At 35.3% G+C, this 23,441-nt stretch overlaps 1 protein-coding gene and 1 pseudogene across 2 annotated transcripts in view; both read right to left on the bottom strand.

Annotated features, from left to right (window-relative positions):
• COL21A1 (collagen type XXI alpha 1 chain) overlaps positions 1–23,441 on the bottom strand; it is a 168,822-nt gene that overhangs the window by 38,968 nt on the left and 106,413 nt on the right. For both annotated transcript variants that reach the window (XM_053914309.1, XM_053914308.1), the window contains 5 exons: positions 19,514–19,567; positions 19,008–19,063; positions 18,234–18,285; positions 18,065–18,118; positions 3,992–4,045 (listed from right to left, as the gene is read on the bottom strand). In XM_053914309.1, coding sequence (XP_053770284.1) covers positions 3,992–4,045; positions 18,065–18,118; positions 18,234–18,285; positions 19,008–19,063; positions 19,514–19,567 — 270 coding nt within the window. The remainder of the gene's footprint in view (positions 1–3,991; positions 4,046–18,064; positions 18,119–18,233; positions 18,286–19,007; positions 19,064–19,513; positions 19,568–23,441) is intronic.
• Positions 10,174–10,274, bottom strand: LOC112302501 (U6 spliceosomal RNA; annotated as a pseudogene).

Genomic DNA, 23,441 nt, shown 5'->3' on the forward strand with positions numbered 1-23,441 from the left:
CCATTTATATTCGAGAATTTGACCAAGAGAGCATTAAGAAAGCATCCCTATACACTTTAAATATGTGAATTGTATAGTATGTGAAGTATATCTCGATAATGCTGCTACTTAGGGGGAAAAGAGAATGCATCCCTTTCAGTAGCATCCCCAAACTCATGTAGTGTTATACACATCTTGTACAAATTTGCACAGCACCCATTCCATTGCATTTACACCATGTCGTGGTCACTGGCTCATCACACTGCTTGAGGGCAGGGCCATGACACTCACCTTCATGCCCTCCGCAACTAGGATGATGTCTGGCACAAAGCAGACCCTCAATAAATGCTTGCTGGATAAATGACTGAAATATTATAATCCCTAAACACAGTAATACATAGTCAAAACCAGTTATAATAAACCCAGCAGGTGTTAGAACTGAGTTTATTTACAGTCACCTGAATTGAAGTTGAGTGAGTAGAATTTGCCACTTAGAAAGTAAGTTACCTTGAGGACAGAATTACTATTAGGATTGACAATACTGGCCTTTAAAATATAAAGCATAAACATGGGAATGTAATTATACATTTTTATTAACTTATTATTGACACTATTAACAGATGTCCCTATTTTCTCCCCATCTGTCTGCCTCCACCCAACCTCCACCCCCTTTCCCTCTGGCCAACCCACAGCGCTGTCTGAGTCTATGAGTTATACACACATGTTCTTTGGCTAATCCCTTCATCTTCTTTATCCAACCTCCCCCTCCCCTCTGACAGCTGTCAGTCTGTCCCATGTGTCCATGCCTGTTTCTATTTTGTCAGTATATTTTGTTCATTAGATTCCACATACAAGTGAGATCATATGGTATTTGTCTTTTTCTGTGGTATAATCATTTTCCAGTGAAATATAGCCTTTGTGCTCAAGTTGGATTCCAGGAGTTAGTTCATATTTATCAACCTACTTACATGGATGAGTCATCATCCGGCTGCTATAAGCTGTGTTTAATTAGCTTTAAAGCATTTTTTTCTAAGAGCTTCTGTCTTCCCAATTTAAGCCCCATTAATTTTCTTGGCTCCTACATTATAGGACAAAAAATATAAGAACATGTTCTTTTTAGTGGGGCCAAATCACTCATTATAAATTCTTAAAACCAGCATCCACATGCAACGGAACTCTTCATGTCTTGGTGTTACCAAATACATAAACTTCCATTTTTTTCCTGTTTTCAAAGCTTCTCCACAAATGCTAAAGATCAATCTTCACAGGATGGTATTTCTAACAACCAAATTTTCATTGATTGCCAAATAACAGAACAGTTTGTAATGTTAATTGTTCTTAATTGGAAAAAATAAAGATCAGAAGAATTATATCCAGATGATAGGGGTACATTTTAGACGCTTAATCTAGTCATTGTTTTCCTAACAGATCATGTCTCCTAGCACAGGAAACCTCCCACCACTCAGCGGGAAAGAGAGAGAAATGGGAGAGAAGAGAGAGGGACCCTCACTTGCCTGTCCTGATCTGGTGGGAGGGGAACTGGAGAGTCTCCCTTGGTAACTCTCACTCTTCTATCTGGTTGGTATAGGAGGACAGAGTACGTACATACATCTAAATAACCTCCACTATCTCACTGCCATTTTTCCCTGCCTCAGTTCCTTGCTTGTCTTTTTTTTTCTTTAGAATTTTATAATTTAGTGTTAGGGTTTTTTTTTTTTAATCCTTTCACTTTCTATCTCCACTACGAAGTCGTGAGCTTCCAAGAGGCAGTCCCATATTCCTCTCCTCGCTAACCAATGCTGTACACATTTCAGGAATGCCCTAAATGTTGGGTTGAATTCTGAAGGGCCATGCTGCCTGGTATAAAAATGTGTGCTAGTGCAAAAGCTCTAGACAGGGGTTAGTCTTGAATAAAGTGGGAGCAGGCAGAGCAGGAGAAAATGCCAACTGGTGTCTTTCTTTTCAATTTTTTTTCAATGGGATCACAGCAGTGTTCATTTCAAACCAAACATATACTGCTCACGTTGCATTATGGCTGACCTAGACTCGCGGGTCAGCTGCCCTGTCACTCTGCTTCTGTAGAAAAATGAGTCACTATGCTTACCAACAAATGGCACAAACATTTACAACACAATCAACTCAAATTATAATCGGTCTCTGATGTCCACTGTCCCTTGTTTCCCTCGCTCCCTTTCACCTTCTCCCTTGCCTCTCAGTCCTCCCCTCCCAAATCCCCCTCTCTATCTTCACTCACTCGAGCACGAGCACACACACACATACACACACTTTACATTTTTCTTAAACAAAAATATAAATATAGCCAATTTCATACCAACTTACCAAGTCCCAGAATTATTCTTTCATAATGATTGCTGGTCAGACATGTTAAACTCACACTATCCCTACTGAATTCTCCCATTCCATTAAAACCCCAGCTGAGGCCGTATTTGCCCATGCCTGCTCTGTCAAAACAGCCAGCTAATTAGTGTCCTGATTCCAGCCTCTTCTCCTTTTGACTCATTCTGAATATACCAGTAGCTCATAACTTCCTCTAAAGTACTACTTTTCATCATGCTATTCATTTTTTCTTACACAACTTTCAACGCAAGTGAATAAACTTCACTCCCCAAATTCATATTCCAGGATCTCCATTTTATGATCCTAATCACCTTCCTGACTTTACTTCCTACCACCCAACAAGGACTTCACAGGACCTCATTAAGATCATTTCGTTATTTCCTGGGCACACCCTTAACCAACCCAGCTGTGTGTCTTTACTCATTAGTTTTCCCTTTCTTCTTCCTTTCATTCCCAGCCACCCTTTCTTGACCAAATCTAGCTCCAAATCCTTGGTAAAAATTTCTCAATCACCCCATGACACAAAAGTCCCTTCCTACCCTCCTTCAGCACTTGTGCGATGTTTTTACAGATATTTTCTCATTTCCTATGTAAGCCTCACAATAACCGTATGCAGTGGGCACTAGAGGTACGTCTACTATTTCAATGAGGAGAAAGAGATGCGAAGTGATTTATCCAAGCTCCAACAGCTGGAATGTGGTGGAGACTATCTTCACACCCTGGCCTTCCGAACCCACTTTAAATCCTTCCTGGGCATTTACTATAGTCTGCCTCAGGTGAGCAGTCATATGCATGATTTTTTGCTATCACCCAAACTAGATTATAAGCCCTTGAAGGCAGTAGCTAAGGAGAGAACTTGCCCCAGTGCATCATAATGCACGAAATCAGAATTCAGTGAATAGCTGAGTGAGTGATTCTAAGAGTGGGTCAATCCCTCCACCCCATTTAAGAAGCTTCGGTGATCCCTCTCTCCCTCTAATGCTCAATATTTAGATTGTAAGCACTTAACTGAACACTTTCTGATAAACCACAATAGATACTGGCTATTATATAATTTCTTGACCTCCCTCCCTCCCAAACTAATTGCAAATTCCCTGAAGATGTGTCATTTTGACAAATAAAATGAAATCTACTGGTCTTTAAATGTTGGCCAAGCTGGCCATGACTTGTAGGAATAAGTGGGAAAAAAATGTATTTCCAAAACTCACCTGAAGTTGAGTCATGTGACACACTTGCTACAAATACATGTATGTAGGATTCAGATTCAATATTCTTTAATCGTATGTTTCTTTACTTTGATTCTTCTAAACACGCAATCCCAGAGAACATACTACACAGCAGTGAGCGGTGGCAAAGTGGCACTGACTAAAAGGCTCGCCAACAGCCTGCGTTGCTGTGCCAACCCTGGTTCCCGCGGACACGACAGCTTGTGATTTACACGTCACATAAATTTCCTGCCAGCAAAACTCGTCCTAGTTTGTGAAATAGGATTAAATATTTCACTGTTTTAAAGTGTTCCACCAAAAGCTTCTACAACTTCCAAATCTGGAAGTGACTAAAGAATAGGGCACGTGGAAGCAGAATTTAAATAGCCAACAGACTTCATGACAGGCAAAGAGCTGCAGCTTGAGAAGTGAATTGAGAAGGTACTCACAGGCTCTCCCCGTGGTCCATCCTGTCCCGGAGCACCTGGAGGGCCTGCCTCTCCCTTTTAACAATAAAAAGAAATAAACGATTCCCTTTTCAGACACGCTTATAAAATAACGGTATGTATTATTTACATATTGAAGCATATTAGATACAAACAAAAATAAAAACTACTTCTAGAATACCGAGAGTAAACTTGCTGACATCAAATAACATTCTGAAATTCCTAAAGTAACTATATATTGTAAACAGCAAATCTATACATGATGGAAGTTAGCTTATAAAATAATTGTGGTGGTGTATACGCATGAGAATAGCACATTATTTTTGTAGTCAGAGTAAATATGAACAAAGTTTACAGCAACCCATTTAATATTTATTTTTATTTTGACTTTAAAATTGATCATCCTATTAAATCTAATTTGACCTTGCTCCTCCAAGAGTTGCATTTTAAATCCAAAATAAAGCGTTTTCATTAACAATGGAGTTATCAAAAATAAACAATGGAGTTATTTGTAGGTTATTACTTGAAATTATTTGGCACTTTAGTATTACCTATTTAAAACAAACATAAAAAATGTGTATTTTTTTGGTACCTGTCAAAAGTATAATAATTTTTAGTTCTATACCTTTAAACTTCTATGCTCAAATTATTTAACCATCTTATTTTACATCCACTCACATCTTAAAAGTGTTTCCCAAATATAGGTTTTTTGAAACCTAACAGTTATTAAAAGCCATGATTTTTGTCTCTGTCCAGTGAAGTGTTATATAACAAGTAAACACTTTTTTTCATGCTAGGGAGACCGTTTCATCCTGCATAAGAGCAAGAAAGAAAGTAAAAGCATTTTTTAAAATAAGCATTTTTTGTAAATATCTCAAATGCCTGAAATGAAATAGGTTGAAGAGGGAAGAGTCTCAGATTACATGTACTAAGATATGCCAACACTGTTTTCAAAGGTTTCACATTCTAATGAATTTCCCAAAATTATAAGAAATGAACCACAGAGGGAAGAACCAACAAAACTTGGCTAATATAGTCAGCACTTAGGAAAACATTCAACTATATCACATTATATAAACAAAGATCATCCCACTTTCATGAATTCTTGCATTTCATTAGCACAGTGAAATACCAACCAAAGCTAAATAGTTCGTCTGTTCCAGCTTTATTTACAAACACTAGCTGACAGTTGAGAACAGAGGGAGCAAAAGTATGTTTTCTGTAAACTAACCAAGTTGGGAGAGGGGAGTCCTGCTGGCTGAATGGTTCTATAGAAAAGCTCATAAAAACTTTAAAGAAAAACAAAATACATGTTAAGTGCACCTAATTTAAAAACTACAGTTTAAAAAGCCTGAACAGCTAGAGAAAGGGGACATGTCAGGGACTAAATCATCAGGGAAATAATGTAATAACTATACGTCAGCTCAGCACGTATCAATACTCAGGACGATTCATCCAAGCCAGAGGTTCTCAAGCAAGGCCCTCACAGCAGCCAGATCAGCTCCACTTCATGTGGGAACTTCTTCAAAGGGCAAAATTGCAGGCCTTCCCGCAGACCTGCTGAATGAGAAGCTCTGGATGATGGAGCCCAAGCGTCTGCTGTAGCAGACCTCTGACTGACTCGTTTGGGAACCATGGTACTGCTGTAAGGCACCAGGCCCCCCAACTTCCCCTGCCTCCAGGTACTGTCATATGTGACTTGTTAAGCAAATCTGTAGTTGAGCTCTTTTTTATATAAAATCAAGAGAGGAGGGCAGTTGTCAAAGAGTAGAAAAACTAATTTGGTATTACGAGACAAAATTGGTTGGTAAAAATCTCTCCTACTTCTCTGACCATTAACCAAATGTTATTATTTTCTTCTAGTTAGCAGGAGGTTTTGTTTTTTATTTTTGTTTTTTCTTTTAAAGTAACCATCAGCAAGGTTCGTCAATAACAAAATCCCACAGGATTTCCATTGAGGATTTATTTAGTTTATCCTTATTCCTCCTACTTCTTGTTGGGACAGATAATCAGAATGATATATAATCCATTCCTTATAACCTACAGCTGCGATTCTCAACTTCAGCCTCATCAGAACTACCTGGGGGGTCTGTTAGTGTGCAGATGCCAGAGCTTCTGATTCCATAGGTCTGGAGCGGATCCCAACAATTTGCATTTCCAACAGGTTTCCATGAGGTCTTATTACTGCTGGCCTTGGGACCACACTTTGAGAACCACTGCTCTTGCTCAGATCTAAACAGAGGCTCACACACCCTTTCTGCTCTTACCAGTCCATCTGTCTATGAACTACAATGGCATTGTACAGCTTACACTTGGCACTGAGTTTTACAATGGTCGGGTTGTTCAGCAGGTATCTTTTTTATGTAGCTGTTTCCTGACCTGCGTATTCTTTAAAGGCAAAAAACACATCTAATGTGAGGTTTTTTAAATCACCTATGATATTTAGAATATGCTGAACAGAATGTAAGACTAAATCTAAGGCTATATCGCCCCTTCTTTACAAATGTAGAAGCATATCAAGGAAGGGAGAATGGGCTATTTATTCTTAAATGCTCAATTTCAAACAAATAAATAAAATGGAATAAAACATTTGTGGATAGGGCTACAGCATATTCTCTTCTTTGTTTTTGTGTTTTTAATTCTCACCCAAGGACATGTTTTATCAATTTTAGAGACAGAGATAAGAGAGGAAAATCAATGTGAGACAGAAACATCGATCAGCCATCTCCTGTGCGCTCCCAGAGCGGGGATCCAAACCACAACCTTTCGGTGAAAGGGAAACACTCCAACCAACTGAGCCACCCTGCCAGGGCTGATCATTCTTTTAATAATGTTTCCCTGGGAGATGAAAGGATGATTTCTTCTTGGCATTTTCCATAACATAATCAAATGCAGTACATGACCAACCTGGGAAATTCAGTATTGTAACTAGAACTGAACCTGGTCATTTGGTTGCTTTGACATCCTGGAGAGCCAATTAGTTTGGCTGGTCGGAAACAGCATAGAGCATTCCTCTCCCTCTACCTTATTGATATCATTGGTACCTTATGCATTCCCTTATTGATTAAAAAAGTAATTAAGGAAAAGTCATATTAAACATTTTTCCTCAACCCAATTTCTACAGCTAATGTCAAAGATGATTTATTCTACAACAAACCAGTTATTTTTAAGAAGAAAAATTAACCAAAAACAGACATGTGAAACTTGCATTGCATGTGTATCTCCTTTCATGCTGTGGTCTTTGGTACTTAACCCACACAAAAAAGGGGGGTTATTTAGTTTGTGACCATAGCGACCCCTCAAAATCAGGTTAAAGATGTGTGACCATTACAATATAATTTGATTTTGAGGAAGATCCTTACTTCATTATTAAACACTTTATTTTGATTTTGATATTGCTGCATAATTTACTCTTCACATGTAAACAAATCTCTAGCATTCCAGAGGTTATACTGAAGATACAGGGCTGAGAAGCTGCTTCTGGCCGAACTAACAAACAGACGGGAAGTCTGGAAGACCTCCTGCTCGGACAGGATTACACAAACGAGGCCTGGGACTCTAGCTCAACTATGTAACTGACTGTGCTTTTGAGTGAATTCTTCAAACTCTCTGACATTAATACCCCTAATTTTATGGGGGTGTTTTAATAAAAAATAAGAGACTTTGTGAAAGTGCCTTGCATAGCTCTAAGTACTTAGGAGAAGATGCATAAAAGTTAGCTACTCCACTGCCAGCAACAAAATCAGGGTTTCAACAATCTTTTACTTTTATGATTGTTTTAGCATTCAAATGCTTTTATAGTTGCACTGCTGTGGTTTGGCAATATAATTTATGCAAAATGAGTATTTATAAAAACTAGGTCAATATTTTAATCTAGCTAAAATGCATAAAAACAGTACAGTCGATAATTTAGTTAATCGTCATTTCCTATATTTGGAAAAGATTATTTGAGTATAATGGTGTTTTAACAATTTGGTGAAAGAAATTGTCATTGGCTGTTAAATTATGGCTACAAAATCTTAGACAAGTTACATCATCTCTCCAGTTTTTAGTTTCCTCTTCTGTAAAAGGGTGACATTTTTCACTTATAATTCATAATGATTTATGATAGTAATGAGAAAATGCATAAAAAGTGCTCGGAAAGAACCAGGATGTAGTCAGTATCCAATAAATTATGCCCTTTATTATAATCTGTCCTCTCTTGTGCTCACTTCTTTTCATGTCCAGCTTAATTACCATGTTTCAGTATGTCAATTGCCCTCTAACTAAATTGCACCCTTTACCTCCCTGTTACCTGCTGCACTTGCTTATGCAAACCCCAGCATTGAGTAAATCAACCTGAAATACACATGGTAGGGCTTCTTAGAATACGGGAGGGAAAAATAAGAGTACAACAGTCATACAGATTGTGACTTCCAGCTTCATCCAGACCTCAGTGCAGCTTCTATATGTCCTTGACCTCTTCTCTGCCATATTCTCCACACACACATGAGTATAAACAGTTATCCCATCAACAAAAATTGCCTTTTTGTCCCCTCTCTCAATAGGTGACAACTCCCACTTCTTTTGAGAAAACAAGTCAAACATCCTGCCACCAAATCAATGTACTCACCTGCACTTGTATTTTTTTACAGTGATGCGGATGCCCCTTATACAACCTAAGGTAATCCTTCCACCTCTGTGCAGTGTCCCACTCCTTCCCCATTCCAAATGACGTGGGGCTCCTCATCTAGATCTGACTGCTCGCTGGACATCTATCTACTCTAGGATGTGCCACAAGAATCTTAGATGAACACAGTGTACTTCTCACTTCTCCACACCCGCCACGGAAGATATACTAAACTCTTCTCAGTAAATAATTTCATTGTTCAAAGAAACTTTTAAGTTCACTATGCATAAAAAAGGAGAGACTCTAAGAAGCCCAGTAAGTCAATCAAACTCTTACACGCTGCCTACTACTGCAAGTCTAAATTTATACGACGTTTCAAACTGCAAAGGAATTGGCAGACAATACCCAAACAAAACTACTAAAAGAAAAAATAGAAAAGGAGAATCAAAACATTTTAGTAAATTTTCTTCACACAAAGCAGAAGAAAACTGCAACAAAATGCTGTAACATTTTCAGATGTAAATAGATACACTAACTTAATTCAGGAAATGAGTTGAAAAAAACAAAAAAAACTTGGATATTATAATTAAATTACTAGAAACCAAGGGGGAATATATTTAAATTTAAAAAGGCATTGAGAAGGAAACTAAACGTAGCTGATACGAGTGAAATTTCTAGAAAGGTAGAAAGGATCAGAAAGTGACAGAGATAGAAGACAGTCAAAGAAGTCTCAACATACCTGTAAACCAAAACAATATAAAAAAGAGTTCTATTTGAAACTAAATGCAAAAGATCATTCCAGAATTAAAAGAAGCCCTGAACCTACTTATTGAAAGGAGTTTGGGATAACTGAAATTTTTAATGCAGACACATAAATTATACTATTAGACTTTAAACAAGGTTTGTTGTTTTTTATTTTAACTCTCTGGGCTTCCATACAAATGACAAAATCACTTACAAGGGAAAGACAGTCAATCGACATCAGTAACATACATGACAGCAGTGAGCAAGATTTCAAAGAAATTCAAAGAAAAACAGTGAGATAGGGGTTTTATAATAGTTAGCCATGTTGTCATTCAAGTAACATGAATATAGAATATGTTAAAACATACGAATTCAGAGAACACTGTATCTGCAAGCCCTTTCTAAGGAATATACTGGAGAAGTTTCTTCAGACTCAAATTGTGACTGTGGATTACAGGTCAAGGGGATGGTGCTAAACACTAAATATATTTAATTGGGGATCTGAAAGAAAGGTGAGGAAGGAGTAGAAAAAGTTGATAAATATTGTATGATCTAAAAGTGTAGAAGTTACATGATTAAATAAGAATGGAAAGTAGAAGATAGAATAAATTCATTAGTTGCAATATAGATAACAGAGTATCATTTAAAGTTAACAAAACAAAGATTAGATGCCTAAGTAAGGTGAAGGGGAACTAAAGAGACTCTGTCTTTATAGACTACTAAAGGTTATTAGTATAAGGACCATTAGTAGTTAGCATTGCTACATGGTGTATTTGAAAGTTGTTAAGGCAATAAATCCTCAGAGTTCTCATCACAAGGAAATTTTTTTTTTTTTAAATAGGAATGCTTCATGAATTTGCATGTCATCCTTGAGCAGGGGCCATGCTAATCTTCTCTGTATTGTTCCAATTTGCATGTCAACTAAACTTATTGTGGAAATCATTTCACAATATATGTACATCAAATAGTTATGCTATATACCTTAAATTTATACAGTGCTATATGTCAATTACCTCAACAAAACTGGAGGAAAAAAGACAACTAGAAAAAAAATATATACATATATATAAATTTTCTTAAATTCCAAATAAAATAAAAGAAAAGATAAAGCAATAGATCTTATGGAGAAAGAAGCATAGTAAATATAATATAATGAATATCATAAGTATAATAAACCTGTATTATGACAAAGACCAAATCTATCAGCTTATGAATATAAAGATTCAATTAATCTCCTAAAAGAAAAATAAGATTGCTTTAAAAAGCAAGGAACAAGCCTATGCTTGATACAAGAAATGACTAAAACAAAGTGATTCCAAAAGCTAAAGCTAACACAATCGAAGGATAGGCAAAGGCTTTGCAAGCAAATGAAAACAATCAGAAAGGAGGAATATGATCCTGGTAGAAGATCATAGCTTGAATATAGAATTCAAGCTATGTATAAGACTAAAGTCACAGTCAAAAATGAAGATGTAACAATTATGAGTATCTATGCAACAAATAACATAAAAACCACCTTCATGAACCAGAAGATGGAAGGGGAAACTGATGGAAATACACTAACAGGACACTAACACACCACTCTGTCCAGACAGGGCAAAGAAACCAAAAGCAAGTACATATATGAAGATCTAGACAAGGTATTCTATAAAATAAATCTTACAAATGTATGTTGACTTTCACATTCTCAAAATAGATTTACCTTCTCATATGCACAGGGAACATTCCTGAAAATTGAACATATAATAAGTCAAAGAAAAAGTTTTTTTCAACAAACATCATAAGGAAGAAATTATACAAATAATATTCTCTGATATAGTACAATAAAACCAGAAATTGACAACAGAATCATAATTAAAAGACTTTCAATCCAAAAAAAAATTAAAACTTTTAAACAACTCTTTAAAAATAGAAATAAAACCAAAGTTGCAGGATTTCTAAAAGTAATGTTAATGAAAACATTGTACATTAAAATCAGGGGAATGCAATTGAAGTCATAAGTGGAAAAGATTTATAAATTACCTAGAGCAAAAAAAATAAGAGAATAAAAATAGATTTACTTTATAATTATACAGGCTAGAGAAAAAATGTAGGAAAAAAGAAGAAAGGAACTAGTATGAATAAAAGTTTTTAAAAAACAGAAAAATCAATGAAGTCAATAATTATATCACAATGTTGTATCTTTGAATAAAAACCAATATAATAGATGATCTAGAAATTCATACAATCAAAGGGAAAAAAATAAAAACAAATATTCAACATAAGTAAATGACAAAGGAAAAATAATAACTAAATTAATAGAACATTTTAAAATCATAAAAGGAATTTCCATGATATTATATAAATCACTTGAAAAATCTAGATGGACTGGCTGATTTCCTAAGAAAATAAAGTTTCCTATTATTCACCCTCTGAGAACTAGAGTGCTTACGCAGAACAATTTTCGTGTAAGAGAAACTTATACGAGAACTACTCAACAAAAAAATCACCAGTCCCAGATGGCAGGGGGAAGTGGGGAAAAGTCCCCTGGTGCTTGATTTCAATTGTAACTACCAAAAAATCATTATTACAAAATATAATATTAAGAGTGAAATATAAATCATTATTATAAATCCTAAACTAAAGGACAAGAATAATGTAATATTATAAACAAAATATGCCAACAAAATTGAAAGTTCAAGGCAATGGACAAATTCCTTAAAAGGCACAAATGACCAAAACTGACTCAAGAAGAAAAAATCTAAACATCCCAATGTTTAATAAAGAAAATTAATTAATAATTAAAATCTTGCTCACACCTACAAAGCCCATGTTCACATGGCTTCCCTGGTGAATTCTACCAAACTAATAAGGGAGAAATGATACTAATTCTACATAAATGCTTTTGGAAAATAGAAGCTAGTATCATTACCCAAATACCGAAGCTAAAAAAAAAAATATCACTAATAACCCTCGTGACAATGAACAATAATTTAAGATGACCAACTGGATTTATCCCAATAATGCAAAGTTAGTGTAACATACAAAAATCAATTAATGTTATAAATCATTTTAAGGAAATAAGGGAGGAAAATCATAACTCAAGCACAGAAAAAGTTTTTTGACAAAATTCAACACCTTATCATAATTAAAAAGGAGAAAACTTCTAAAAAGAATTGGAGTAAAAAAGAATTTCCTCATCCTGATGTAGTATTTCTACATAAAACCAACAACCAACACTTACTAGTGAAAAACTGAAGGCTTTCTACATAAGATCACAAAGAAGGCAAGATTATCCATTCTCACCACTTAAATTCAATATGGCATTGGGGGGCCTTGTCAGTGCATTGAAATAAATAAAATCACATAAATTAGTATAGAAGTGGAAAACTGTCTTTATTTGCAGACAATATTATCATCTGTGCAGGAAATCCTACAAAACTTATAAAGAAAGTTGTAGAAGCCAATAAATGAATTCAGCAATATTACACAGTATATGACATATGATCTATATACAGACTAATTATGTATTTTCATATATTAGCAAAAAAACAAACCAAAAATAAATTTTTTAAAAATCTATTTAAAAGAGTATGAAAAAATAAAATTAAATTCTTGCATATGAATTTTACAAAAGGCATGCAAGGTCTGTACACTTCAAACTACAAAACATTGCTGAGATAAATAAGAAAATCTACGTAAGTGCAACAAGCGTATCATGTTCTAAGACTGGTAGACAATATCATTTCCACCTCAACTCCCCCAAATAAATGAAAAATGTTAAGACAGCCTATTCTCTAAGAACTGGAGCTTAATTCCACCCCTTCCCCCATCTTGAGGAGGGGCTGGATTTAGTAACTTGATTCCAAAGAGAATGTGGTAAGAAAAAAGCAGAAACTTTAAGGTGGAGAAATCTGGCAGATACTACCAAGTGATCAAAGTTAATAAAACCAATGATTACTCACGTGGGTAGTATAACCCTCTGCTATTCTGAGAGGGGCAAATCACCTCTGTGTTATCTTCCCCCCACCCCACAAAAAGACCATAATCCCTGTCTAATCATGAGGAAAATATCAGACAAATCCAAATTAAGTGGCACTGCAAAATACCTGCCCAATGTTCTTCAAATTGTCGAAGTCATGAAAAACAAGAAAAGAACAATAAATTATCACAAATCAAAAGACTAAGGAGGTAAGACAAATAATGCACTGTGGCATATCCGGGATTAGACTCTGGAAAAGGAGGAGGAGGGTTGTGAAAAAAAGTAATGAAGCCCAAATAAAGCGTTGAGTTCAGCGTACAGAAATTTGCCAATATTGATTTCTTTGTTTTGATAAATGTACCATAGTAACGTAGGAGTGTACATGAGGAACCCTGGGTAAAGCATAGAAGGGAACTCTGAGCTGTGTCTGCAGCTTTTCCATAACCCTAAAATTATTCCAAACTAAAAGGTTCATTTAACAAAAATCAGTAGGCTTTTTTGGTAAACTTTTCAAGCTGATACTAAAGCTTATATAAGATTGGTATGGTTCTAGAATACCCATTGCAACTTAAAAACAGAAAAACAAATTTAGAGTATTTATCCTATCTGATTCCCAGACTTATTTTAAAGCTATGGCAAGCAAGACAATATGCTGTTGAGGAAGAACAGAAGTATAGGTTATTAAAACAGAACCAAGAGTCCAAATATGATTTCATACAGATACTGGTCAATTTACATTTGGCAAAAGTGGTCATGTAATTCAATGGGAAATGATAGTCTTTTCCATAAACGGTGCTGAAATGACTGGATCTCCACATTAAAAAAATTAACCTTGACTTTTGCTTCATACCACACATACATAAATATGAATTCAAAATGGATCATAGACCTAAATGTGTAACCTAAGGTAATATTCATTTAGAAAATATGATTTTCTACATATAAGTGTCGAAGAAAATTAATTTTTTTAAAGAAAAGATAGGAGAAAAATCTTGTGACCTTAAGTTAGGTAAAGATTCTTAAATAGTACACAGAAAGCATTACTTTAAAAAAAATTAAGAAACTGGACTTCATCCAGATTAAAAATGTTTTCCTACCAAAAGGTACGATTAAGAAAAAGAAAAGGCAATCCAAAGGTTGGGAGAAAATATTTGGAAGCATATATCTGATGAGTAAGTTATATCCAAATATATTAAGAACTCTTACAACTCATTAAAATGGAGACAACCCCCCAATTTTTTTGATAGTCAAATGTTTGTATAGACACTTCACAAAAGAAGGTTTACAAATGGCCAAGGCCATAAAAAAGAGGTCAACACCATCAGTCATCAGGGAAATGCACACTAAAACCACAATGAAATACAACTACCTACTAACTAAAATGGCTAAAATATAAAAAGGGTGATAGTACTATTAGCAGGGCTTGGTAAAACTGGCATTTCTATCCATTGCTGATAGAAATAGAAAAACATGCAACCACTTTGGAAAACAGGTAGTTTTTTAAGAAGTTAAATATATACTCCTTATACAACCCAGCAATTCTAGGTATCTACCCAAGAGAAATTAAAACATATCCAACTCAGATGTCCATAAGAATATCCATATCAATATTCATATCATTCATAAGTGTCAAATATGTGAACCAAGTCAAATGTTCATCAACTGATGAATGAAAATAATAACTATCATGTATCCATACAACTAAACACGGCACGATTACATTTCACTGAAATTGTAAGAGTGGTATAGTGACTGAAAGCAGAGCAGTAGTTGCCTAGTGTCAAGGGGTGGGGTTAGTAATTCACTGCCAGGGAGAGTAAGAGAACTCTTGGGGATGACAAAAATTCTAAAACTTGAATTTGGTGGTAGTTGCACAAAATGAGTGAATTTTATTTATACATAAATTTTACTTCAATAAAGCTACAAGAATGATACTATTACAGTAGCATCAATAATGTTACATACTTGGGAAAACTAACAAAATATGTGCTATATTTTTATAAAGGAAATTATTGCACTTTTTAGAGACATTTAAATGGAACCTAAGCAAATTAGAGACATGCCGTGGAAAAACCAACAAACACATACATATCCCTGCACACAGAGAGCTGTTCCAACTCTCTTAACCACACGATCAAACTTAGTATGACCAATATAGAGAGGTGTTATATGTCTCCTAGTGGAAGGTAATAGAATGCATAAAAAACATCACCTATATTGTATTCCTGCCAAAATACTTATCCTTAATGCAATCACAATGAAACAATCAGAAAACGTCTTTACTATCGATACAATAATACTAACTGATAATACAAATTACATGAGCCTCTACTGGAGGCTCATGTTAGTGTCAGAAAAAAACAAAAGTGGGGGTGGGGGGCGGGAAAGGGTCACCTTTAGATTAAAAGAGTAAAGAGTCATGCCATTTGTGATAGTTAATTTTACGTGTTAAAAAATAAGGTTGTGTGTTAATTTTATGTGAGTAGGCAACAGTACCAAGATATATGGTTAAACACCAATCTAGACAGTGCTCTGAAGGTGTTTTTAAAGGACATGATTACTGTTTAAATCAGTGAACTTGGAGTAAAATCTTACTGATATATTTCAGATTGCCCTTCATAATATGGGTGGAGCTTATTCAAGGGTTGAAGGACTTAAGAAAAAAATGGCTGACACATCTCTGAGGAAAAGAATTCTATCTTCAGATTGTCTTTGGACTGGATCTGTAACATCAACTCTTCTTGGTGTCTCCTGCCTGCCAGCCTGCCCTGCATATTTTACACTTACAAGCCTCTGTAGCTGTGCTAGCCAATCCCTTAAAATGAAACAATCAATCTCTGTCTTGTCTTTTTCTTTATCTATCTATATACATGTATACACATGCAAAATACACATATACATCATACACCCTACTGGCGTTTCTCTGGAAAATCCTGACTAAAAATTGCTAAATAAAATACACAAATCTTGAGGGTATACAGGTATAAAGAAAATAGTTATTTAGAACATTTTGGGGACAACTAGAAAAATTTGAATATGGTCTCAATATTAGAAAATATTATTGATATTTGATCTTTTGGTGTCATGATGGAATTTAAAGAATTCTTAGAAGATAAAGGGTTAAATATTTAGGAGAGAAATGCAGTGTGTCTGTAATTTATTTCTGAATGGTTAAAATATATAATAGAAATAAATATTCATATATTTATATAATTCAACTATCTGTAGGAAAATTTTTCAAAATAAAAATTGGGGCATTGAAGATAATAGGTTTTAAAAAGGTCAGAGGAAAATTAGGTATGATTTAATATTCAAAGATTCCCCAAAAAGAAATATAAACTGTAGAATATTCAGACAAATTAATGTTACTCAGTGCTAACAAGAAATGAGTTAGCAAGCAATGGGAAGACATGGAGGATCCTTAAATGCCTGGTACTAAGTGAAAGAAGCCAATCTGAAAAGGCTGCAGTTTGTATGACTCCAACTATGGCCATTCGGGAAGGGCACAACTATGGAGGCAGAAAAAAGATCAGTCAGTGGTTGCCAGAAGTTGAAGGGAGGGAAGGATGAACTGGCAGAGCAAGTATTATGTAGGATACTTTAGAATATCAAAAGTGAACTGTACTATAAACTATGGACTTTGAGTAATAATTGTGTGTCAGAGTAGGTTCATCAACTGAACCAAATGTACCATTCTGGTGTGAGAAGGTGACAGTGGGGGCAGGAGGTTGTATTTGGGAACTGCTCTAAGAAAATAAAGTTTTTAAAAAATAAGCATTTTTTAAATCACAAATTATTGCAATAAAAAATTACAAACAAATGAGAAAGAATAAATTTAATTGTTTTTAGGAGATCCACACTAGTTAGAAAATGGGAGCCATAACCAAGGTTAAACATGAAAGGTGGCATGAACCTATCAGGAAAGCAAATACCAAGAGTAAATTGACCTCAAAATGTTAAATATAGTTACATGTTCCCACACTTCCACTACTAGGAATATACCCAACAGAAATGAAAACATACATCCTCACAAAAAGTTGTACATAAATATTCCTAACAGCACTATGTATAATAACCAAATAATATAAATAGGCCAAATGTCCATCAACTGATGAATGAATAAATATGATGTGTCATAGTTATACAATGAAACATTATCAGCAATAAAAAGGAATAAAGTACTAATACAGGCCAAGATGCAGATGAACCTGGGAAACATTATGGTAAGTAAAAGAGATTAGGCATGAAAGACCACATATACTATGATTCCTTTTATCTGAAATGTTCAGAGTGGGCAAATCCAGAGAGTCAGAAAGTAGATTAGAGCTTGCATAAGCTGGAATGAAGGAATAAAGGCTTGAGTAGAAATAGGGACTGACTGTTAATGAGTATAAGGTTTCTTTTAAAACTTGATTCTAGTGATGATTGCGTAACTCGGTAAACATACTAAAACCCATTCAATCGTACTGAAACCCCAACCCAATAGGAGGCGGAGCTAAGAACTTGCTTCTAACCAACTAAACAAACTCATCTGAAAGGCTTTTCAAAGAAGTCAACCTTTTAATAACCTAGGAGTTTATTTCTAAGATATAAGGATTGACAATAGATTCAAAAGACATTTAGTATCTTTTAAATTACAGTAAAACTAGTTTTAACTCATTAATTTTACACCAATGTCATATGTAAGGAAGTCTGCTAGCGGTACATTTTTCTAATGTTCATTCATAAATTCAGAAATCTTTTTTGTCCTTTTTGTAAATACCTTGTAACCAGGAATACCCATTAATCCATCCTTTCCATGGCGTCCTGGTTCTCCCTGAAAAATAAACATAAGTATTTTAATATATTTTTGCAATATTTTTAAAGAAAGATAATATGAGATCATTTTTATTTAAGGCAAAATATGCAAGAACTTTTTCTATCGAACTCACAGCACGTCCAGGATGGCCAGGAAAACCAGCGTTCCCCTTTTCACCTTTTGCGCCCTGTATTTAAAAAATTAAAATTAAAAAAAAAAACTTAAAAAACAATCCTTTCAATAATCTCTTAAACTTCCAACTCTAACTTAGGTAGAAAAGTAGGTTAACCTCATTACGTAATGACACAATTCACAGAACTACAGCTTGTGTTGGCTTTGCAACTTATTGACAGAGTATTATTTTACCAGGCCAGTGGACCAAATATAAGGCATTGAAAATATTGATGGATACAGAAGTATTACAAGCATCTAAGTGTCAAGGGTGGGAAGTGGAGATGGTTGGGGTTGGGGAGAGTGGTGGGGGGGAAAATGGAGACAACTGTACTTAAACAATAATAAATACATATATATAATAAAAAATAAAATAAACAGATAAACCACATGTTGGAAAAATTAAAAAGGCAGTGAGTACTGTAAATATACAGAGGACATAATCTTCCTTCAATGTGAAGAAATAGGAAGGCCCATAACATTCTCAACAGACACACCATTAAGCAGCTATCACTCACTGTAATTATTTTAAAAGTTCAAAATGATCAACAACACAACATATTCCTATAGATTACCATGTATAAGGGTCACCAGCTACCTTTTCGTTTTTTAATAAATCCTTGAGAAATGTGAATAAAACAAATTGCTATAATGGTGGGCTGGGACTAAAATTTGAGGTTTTATTTCTATTACACTGAAGGTTCAATATGGATACTTTGTTCTGTGATCCAGACTTCCCTTTTTGCCATAAAATCCAGGTGATCCTTTATCTCCTTTGGGGCCCATTTCACCCTAGAAGACAAAATATCAGTTGTAAATAAGAGTTTAATATGCCAACATCAAAATAAAGTAGAAATAAAATAACTTAAACTTTGTTTACAAAAGTCCTATTCCAGGCTTTATAAAGAAAAAGAAGGAAAAATAAGGACAGTACTATTACATGGTCCATAGTATAAGACTTATAGTTAAGATAATTTCTATGTAGTAAAACTTACTCATCAATCTTTAAATACTTTAATTTTATGATGGGAAATTTTAAAGAAATTTGATAAAGCTTTATGTGAGCTAGGATATTAATCTTAAACTTATCATTTACTTTAACATACTTTATTTATTTATTTATTTATTTATTTATTTATAACACATTTGTAATATAAAGTTTAGAATTTGAAATACTATATGGCATTGCTGAATTTAAAAAGACCAATTTCTTCAAACTTAAAGCATTAAAGGAATGCCAACCTTTAATCCTGGCATTCCATGAAGCCCAGAAAAACCAGGAAGTCCACGGTCACCCTGAAAATAAAACTGAAATTAATTAAAGAACACACATTTCAGCCTAAAAAATTCATCATATATTTTTCAACCTTATCCCTTTCAAAGTCTATTGAAAATAAATCTGTGAACAGTTAAGTGCATATCTATAGTAAAACCCTGTCTCTATGAAAGATTAATTTTCATTTATCAAGGTTTTATTTATGTTCAGAGAAGGAAAGCATTTCGGAGCTTAGGGGAATCTCATCAGCAACTCTAACCACTCACTGAAGCTCCATCCACACTTCACATGAACAACCTTCCCTCAGCGACCTCTAAGTATACGGATAGAAACAATTGTGTTAGAAGGCCTTCAGAGCAGGACTGACAGGAAGAAGCCTGCAGACCCTGGGAATGGGACTAGGATGGTTTGTGCAGGGATTGCCAAGACCAAGGGACTGGAATGTGGTCTACAAGGGGGTCATGAGCAACAGGTTGGCCCGGATGACCCATCACTCAACACTAAGGAACACAGATGAAGCAAGAGCCTATCGGGGCTTCTGTCTCTCTGAGAACACTAATGATAGATTCTGCCAGTCCTCTTCTCCATGTCCCATGTGAGTTTCCTATAAGATTTTTTTGTTGATCTTTAGCTTTCTTAAGATATTTTGTGGTTCCTGTTTGTCAGCTAATATGGAAGCTGAAGGTAAGTTCTCAGTGCAATAGTGTTCACGGACTGAGCTTCACTATAACATGAACTGGTTGGGTCACTGCATTGGACAGCCCTGTACATCAGTGGATTCTTCACAGTTGGATCTTCCACAGCTTTGGCATACAGCACTGGCTGACAGCATTCTGGAGGCCAGGTAGGGGAAGCCAGCATGGGTAAATGATCTCTACATCAGATTGTTTTAGTACTTCTCCACTTTTTCTTCCAAGTCTAAAGACTCTCAGTTTTAACTTTTCCGGGTATTAAATTTTATATTTCTGCCAGGTTGGAAGAAGGGAATTCACTTGGCTATACAGAGTTGAGGAAGAAATAGTGGGACTTCATTGTTATTAAAGGGACATCCGACCATCCCATTTTTAGTTCTACTTGCAATTTTCCACCAATTTTAGAAATACTTGACATTATGCTTTCCTGAGCCTTTGGGATGCCTGTGAGCATGTGTGTATGCATGTGTGTATGAATGTGACTCTGTGTGTGTGTGGTTGTGTGTATAAAGGAAGTCTCTTCTCTCTCATGAATCACGTGACTTCTAGTTTTAGGATTCAGCTTCCTTGGATCTTTTCAGCTTTCAAAAATGTGGATCTGTTTGTTATTTCTTCTTTCACTCTCTCTGCCTTATTAAATCTGGAAAAGTCAGTGTTCTTGCTACCTGTCACTACCAGAGTAATACATAGAGAAGAAGATTGAATCTTTATGGGTACTTTATTGAGATGCCAGCTATCTGAGAAAATGGTGGGTTATGTACCCTAAAATCCATCTTAACTACTCATGTCAAGCCAATCTTTTTATCGGGAAAAGAAAAGGGTAGGTAACAGGTTTGGGAAAAGGTTAATCAGATAAAAGTTGCAGTCTGGCAGCATTTTTTCTAGTATTTCTATATCCGCAGATTAACAACTGTTTATCTGCATTGCAGACATTCCCTCCCTGGAACCCAATGATTCAGAAGCCATCTCTAACCCTTGCAGACCCTCTAGGGAATAAAGGCTGAGTTGCTTGTGGGCCTCCTGGAGTCACACAGGTCCTGTATTTCAGTTCCTGGAACAACAGCTTTCCACATGCATTAATCACTTAATCCTATCAACTAGAACTAACTAAAATCTTTAACTCTTGAGTTCCCCTGTCAATCTTAGGTTTTATTACAATAAAATTATTATTATTCCCTTGAATAAGAGTTTAAGGTAGAGGATAAAGTTAACGTGTTTGTTTGACCCTTCACTGTCATCCAGAAGCTTTAGTGACGTATTGATGATTCAACATCCAGGACATCTTGCCTACTGTAGAGGTAGGTTCACAGCAGTCTGATACAGAGATCTGATCCGATCACTGGAGAGGAGTGAGGTGGAGGGGTGTAAGAGGAGGTTGGCTGAGACAACGGTACAAGCAAGCTCAGCACATGAGAGATCACTCTACCCTTGGGTGGAGACATGGCAGGGGCAGGGGCAGATATGCCAGCGAAACTGAAGCAGTAATCAAAAACCTCACAGCACATAAAAGCCCTGGACTGGATGGCTTCACAGGCAAGTTTTATGAAACATTCAAAGAACTAACTCCTATCCTTCTCAAACTATTCTGGAAAATTCAAGAAAAGGGAAGACTCTCAAACTCTTTTTATGAGGCCAGTATTATCCCAAATCCAAAACCAGGGAAAGACACAAGAAAGAAAGAAAATTATAGGCCAGTATCTCTGATGAACACACATGCTAAAATCTTCAACAAAATATTGGCAATCTGGATCCAGCAATACATTAAAAAGATCATACAGCATGATCAAGTGGAATTTATTCCAGGGATGCAAGGATGGTACAATATTTGCAAATCAATAAATGTAATATACCACATAAACAAACTTAAAGACAAAAACCACATGATCATATCAACAGATGCTGAAAAGCATTTGATAAAACCCAGCATCCATTTATGACAAAAACACTCAGCAAAAGCACACCTCAGCATAATAAAGCCCATATGCAAGAAACCTACAACCAATGTCATGCTTATGATGATGAAAGTGTGTCTGCTTTCATCACTCTTATTCAACATAGGGCTGGAAGTTCTAGTCACAGAGATCAGACAAGAAAAAGAAATAAAAGCCACCCAAATTGGAAAGGAGGAAGTGAAACTGTCCTTATTTGCAGATGACATGGTAGTATACATAGAAAACCCTATAGTCTCCACTAAAAAACTACTCAACCAAATAAGTGAATACAGCAAAGCAGCAGAATACAAGTCAATATTCATATATCAATGGCATTTTTGTATACCAACAACAAACTTTCAGAAGGAGAAATTAGGAAAAATTCCCATTTACTATAGCAACAAGAAAGATAAAGTACCTAGGAATAAATTTAACCAAGAAGGTAAAAGACCTGTACTTGGAAAACTGCAGAATACTGAATAAAGTAATTGAGGAAGATACAAACAAATGGAAGCATATAACATGTTCATAGACTGGAAGAATGAACATCGTTAAAATGTACATACTACCCAAAGTAATCCATAGATTCAATGCAATTCCTATTAAAATACCAATGGTATATTTTACTGATTTAGAACAAATATTTCAAAAATGCTTATGAAACCGAAAAGACCCCAAATAGTCTCAGCAATCTTGATAAAGGAGAATAAAGTAGGAAGGTTCACAATACCAATATAAAACTATACTACAAGGCCACAATAATCAAAACAGCCTGGTCTGGCATAAGAACAGACACACAGAACGATGGAACAGAATAGAGAGCCCAGAAATAAACCCATGTCTCTATGGTCAATTAATATTTGACAAAAGAGGCATAAACATACAATAGAGTAAAAATGGTCTCTTCAATAAATGGTGTTGGGAAAACTGGACTGGTACATGCAAAAAAAAAAAAAAAAAAGAAAGAAAGAAAGAAACTAGACCACCAATTCACACCATACACCAGAATAAACTCAAAGTGGATAAAAGATTTAAATGTAAGTCATGATACTGTGAAGTCCTAGAGGAGAACATAGGCAGGAAAATCTCAGATATCTCATGTAGCAATATTTTTGTTGATATATCTCCTAGGGCAAGGGAAATAAAGGAAAATAAACAAATGGGACTACATCAAATTAAAAAGCTTCTGCACCGCTAAAGAAACCATCATCAAAATGAAAAGGGAACTGACTGTATGGGAGGACATATTTGCCAATGATACACTGGACAAG

The sequence above is a fragment of the Desmodus rotundus genome, chromosome 11 (genome assembly GCF_022682495.2).
Source record: "Desmodus rotundus isolate HL8 chromosome 11, HLdesRot8A.1, whole genome shotgun sequence".
NCBI classification, from domain to species: Eukaryota; Metazoa; Chordata; class Mammalia; order Chiroptera; family Phyllostomidae; genus Desmodus; species Desmodus rotundus.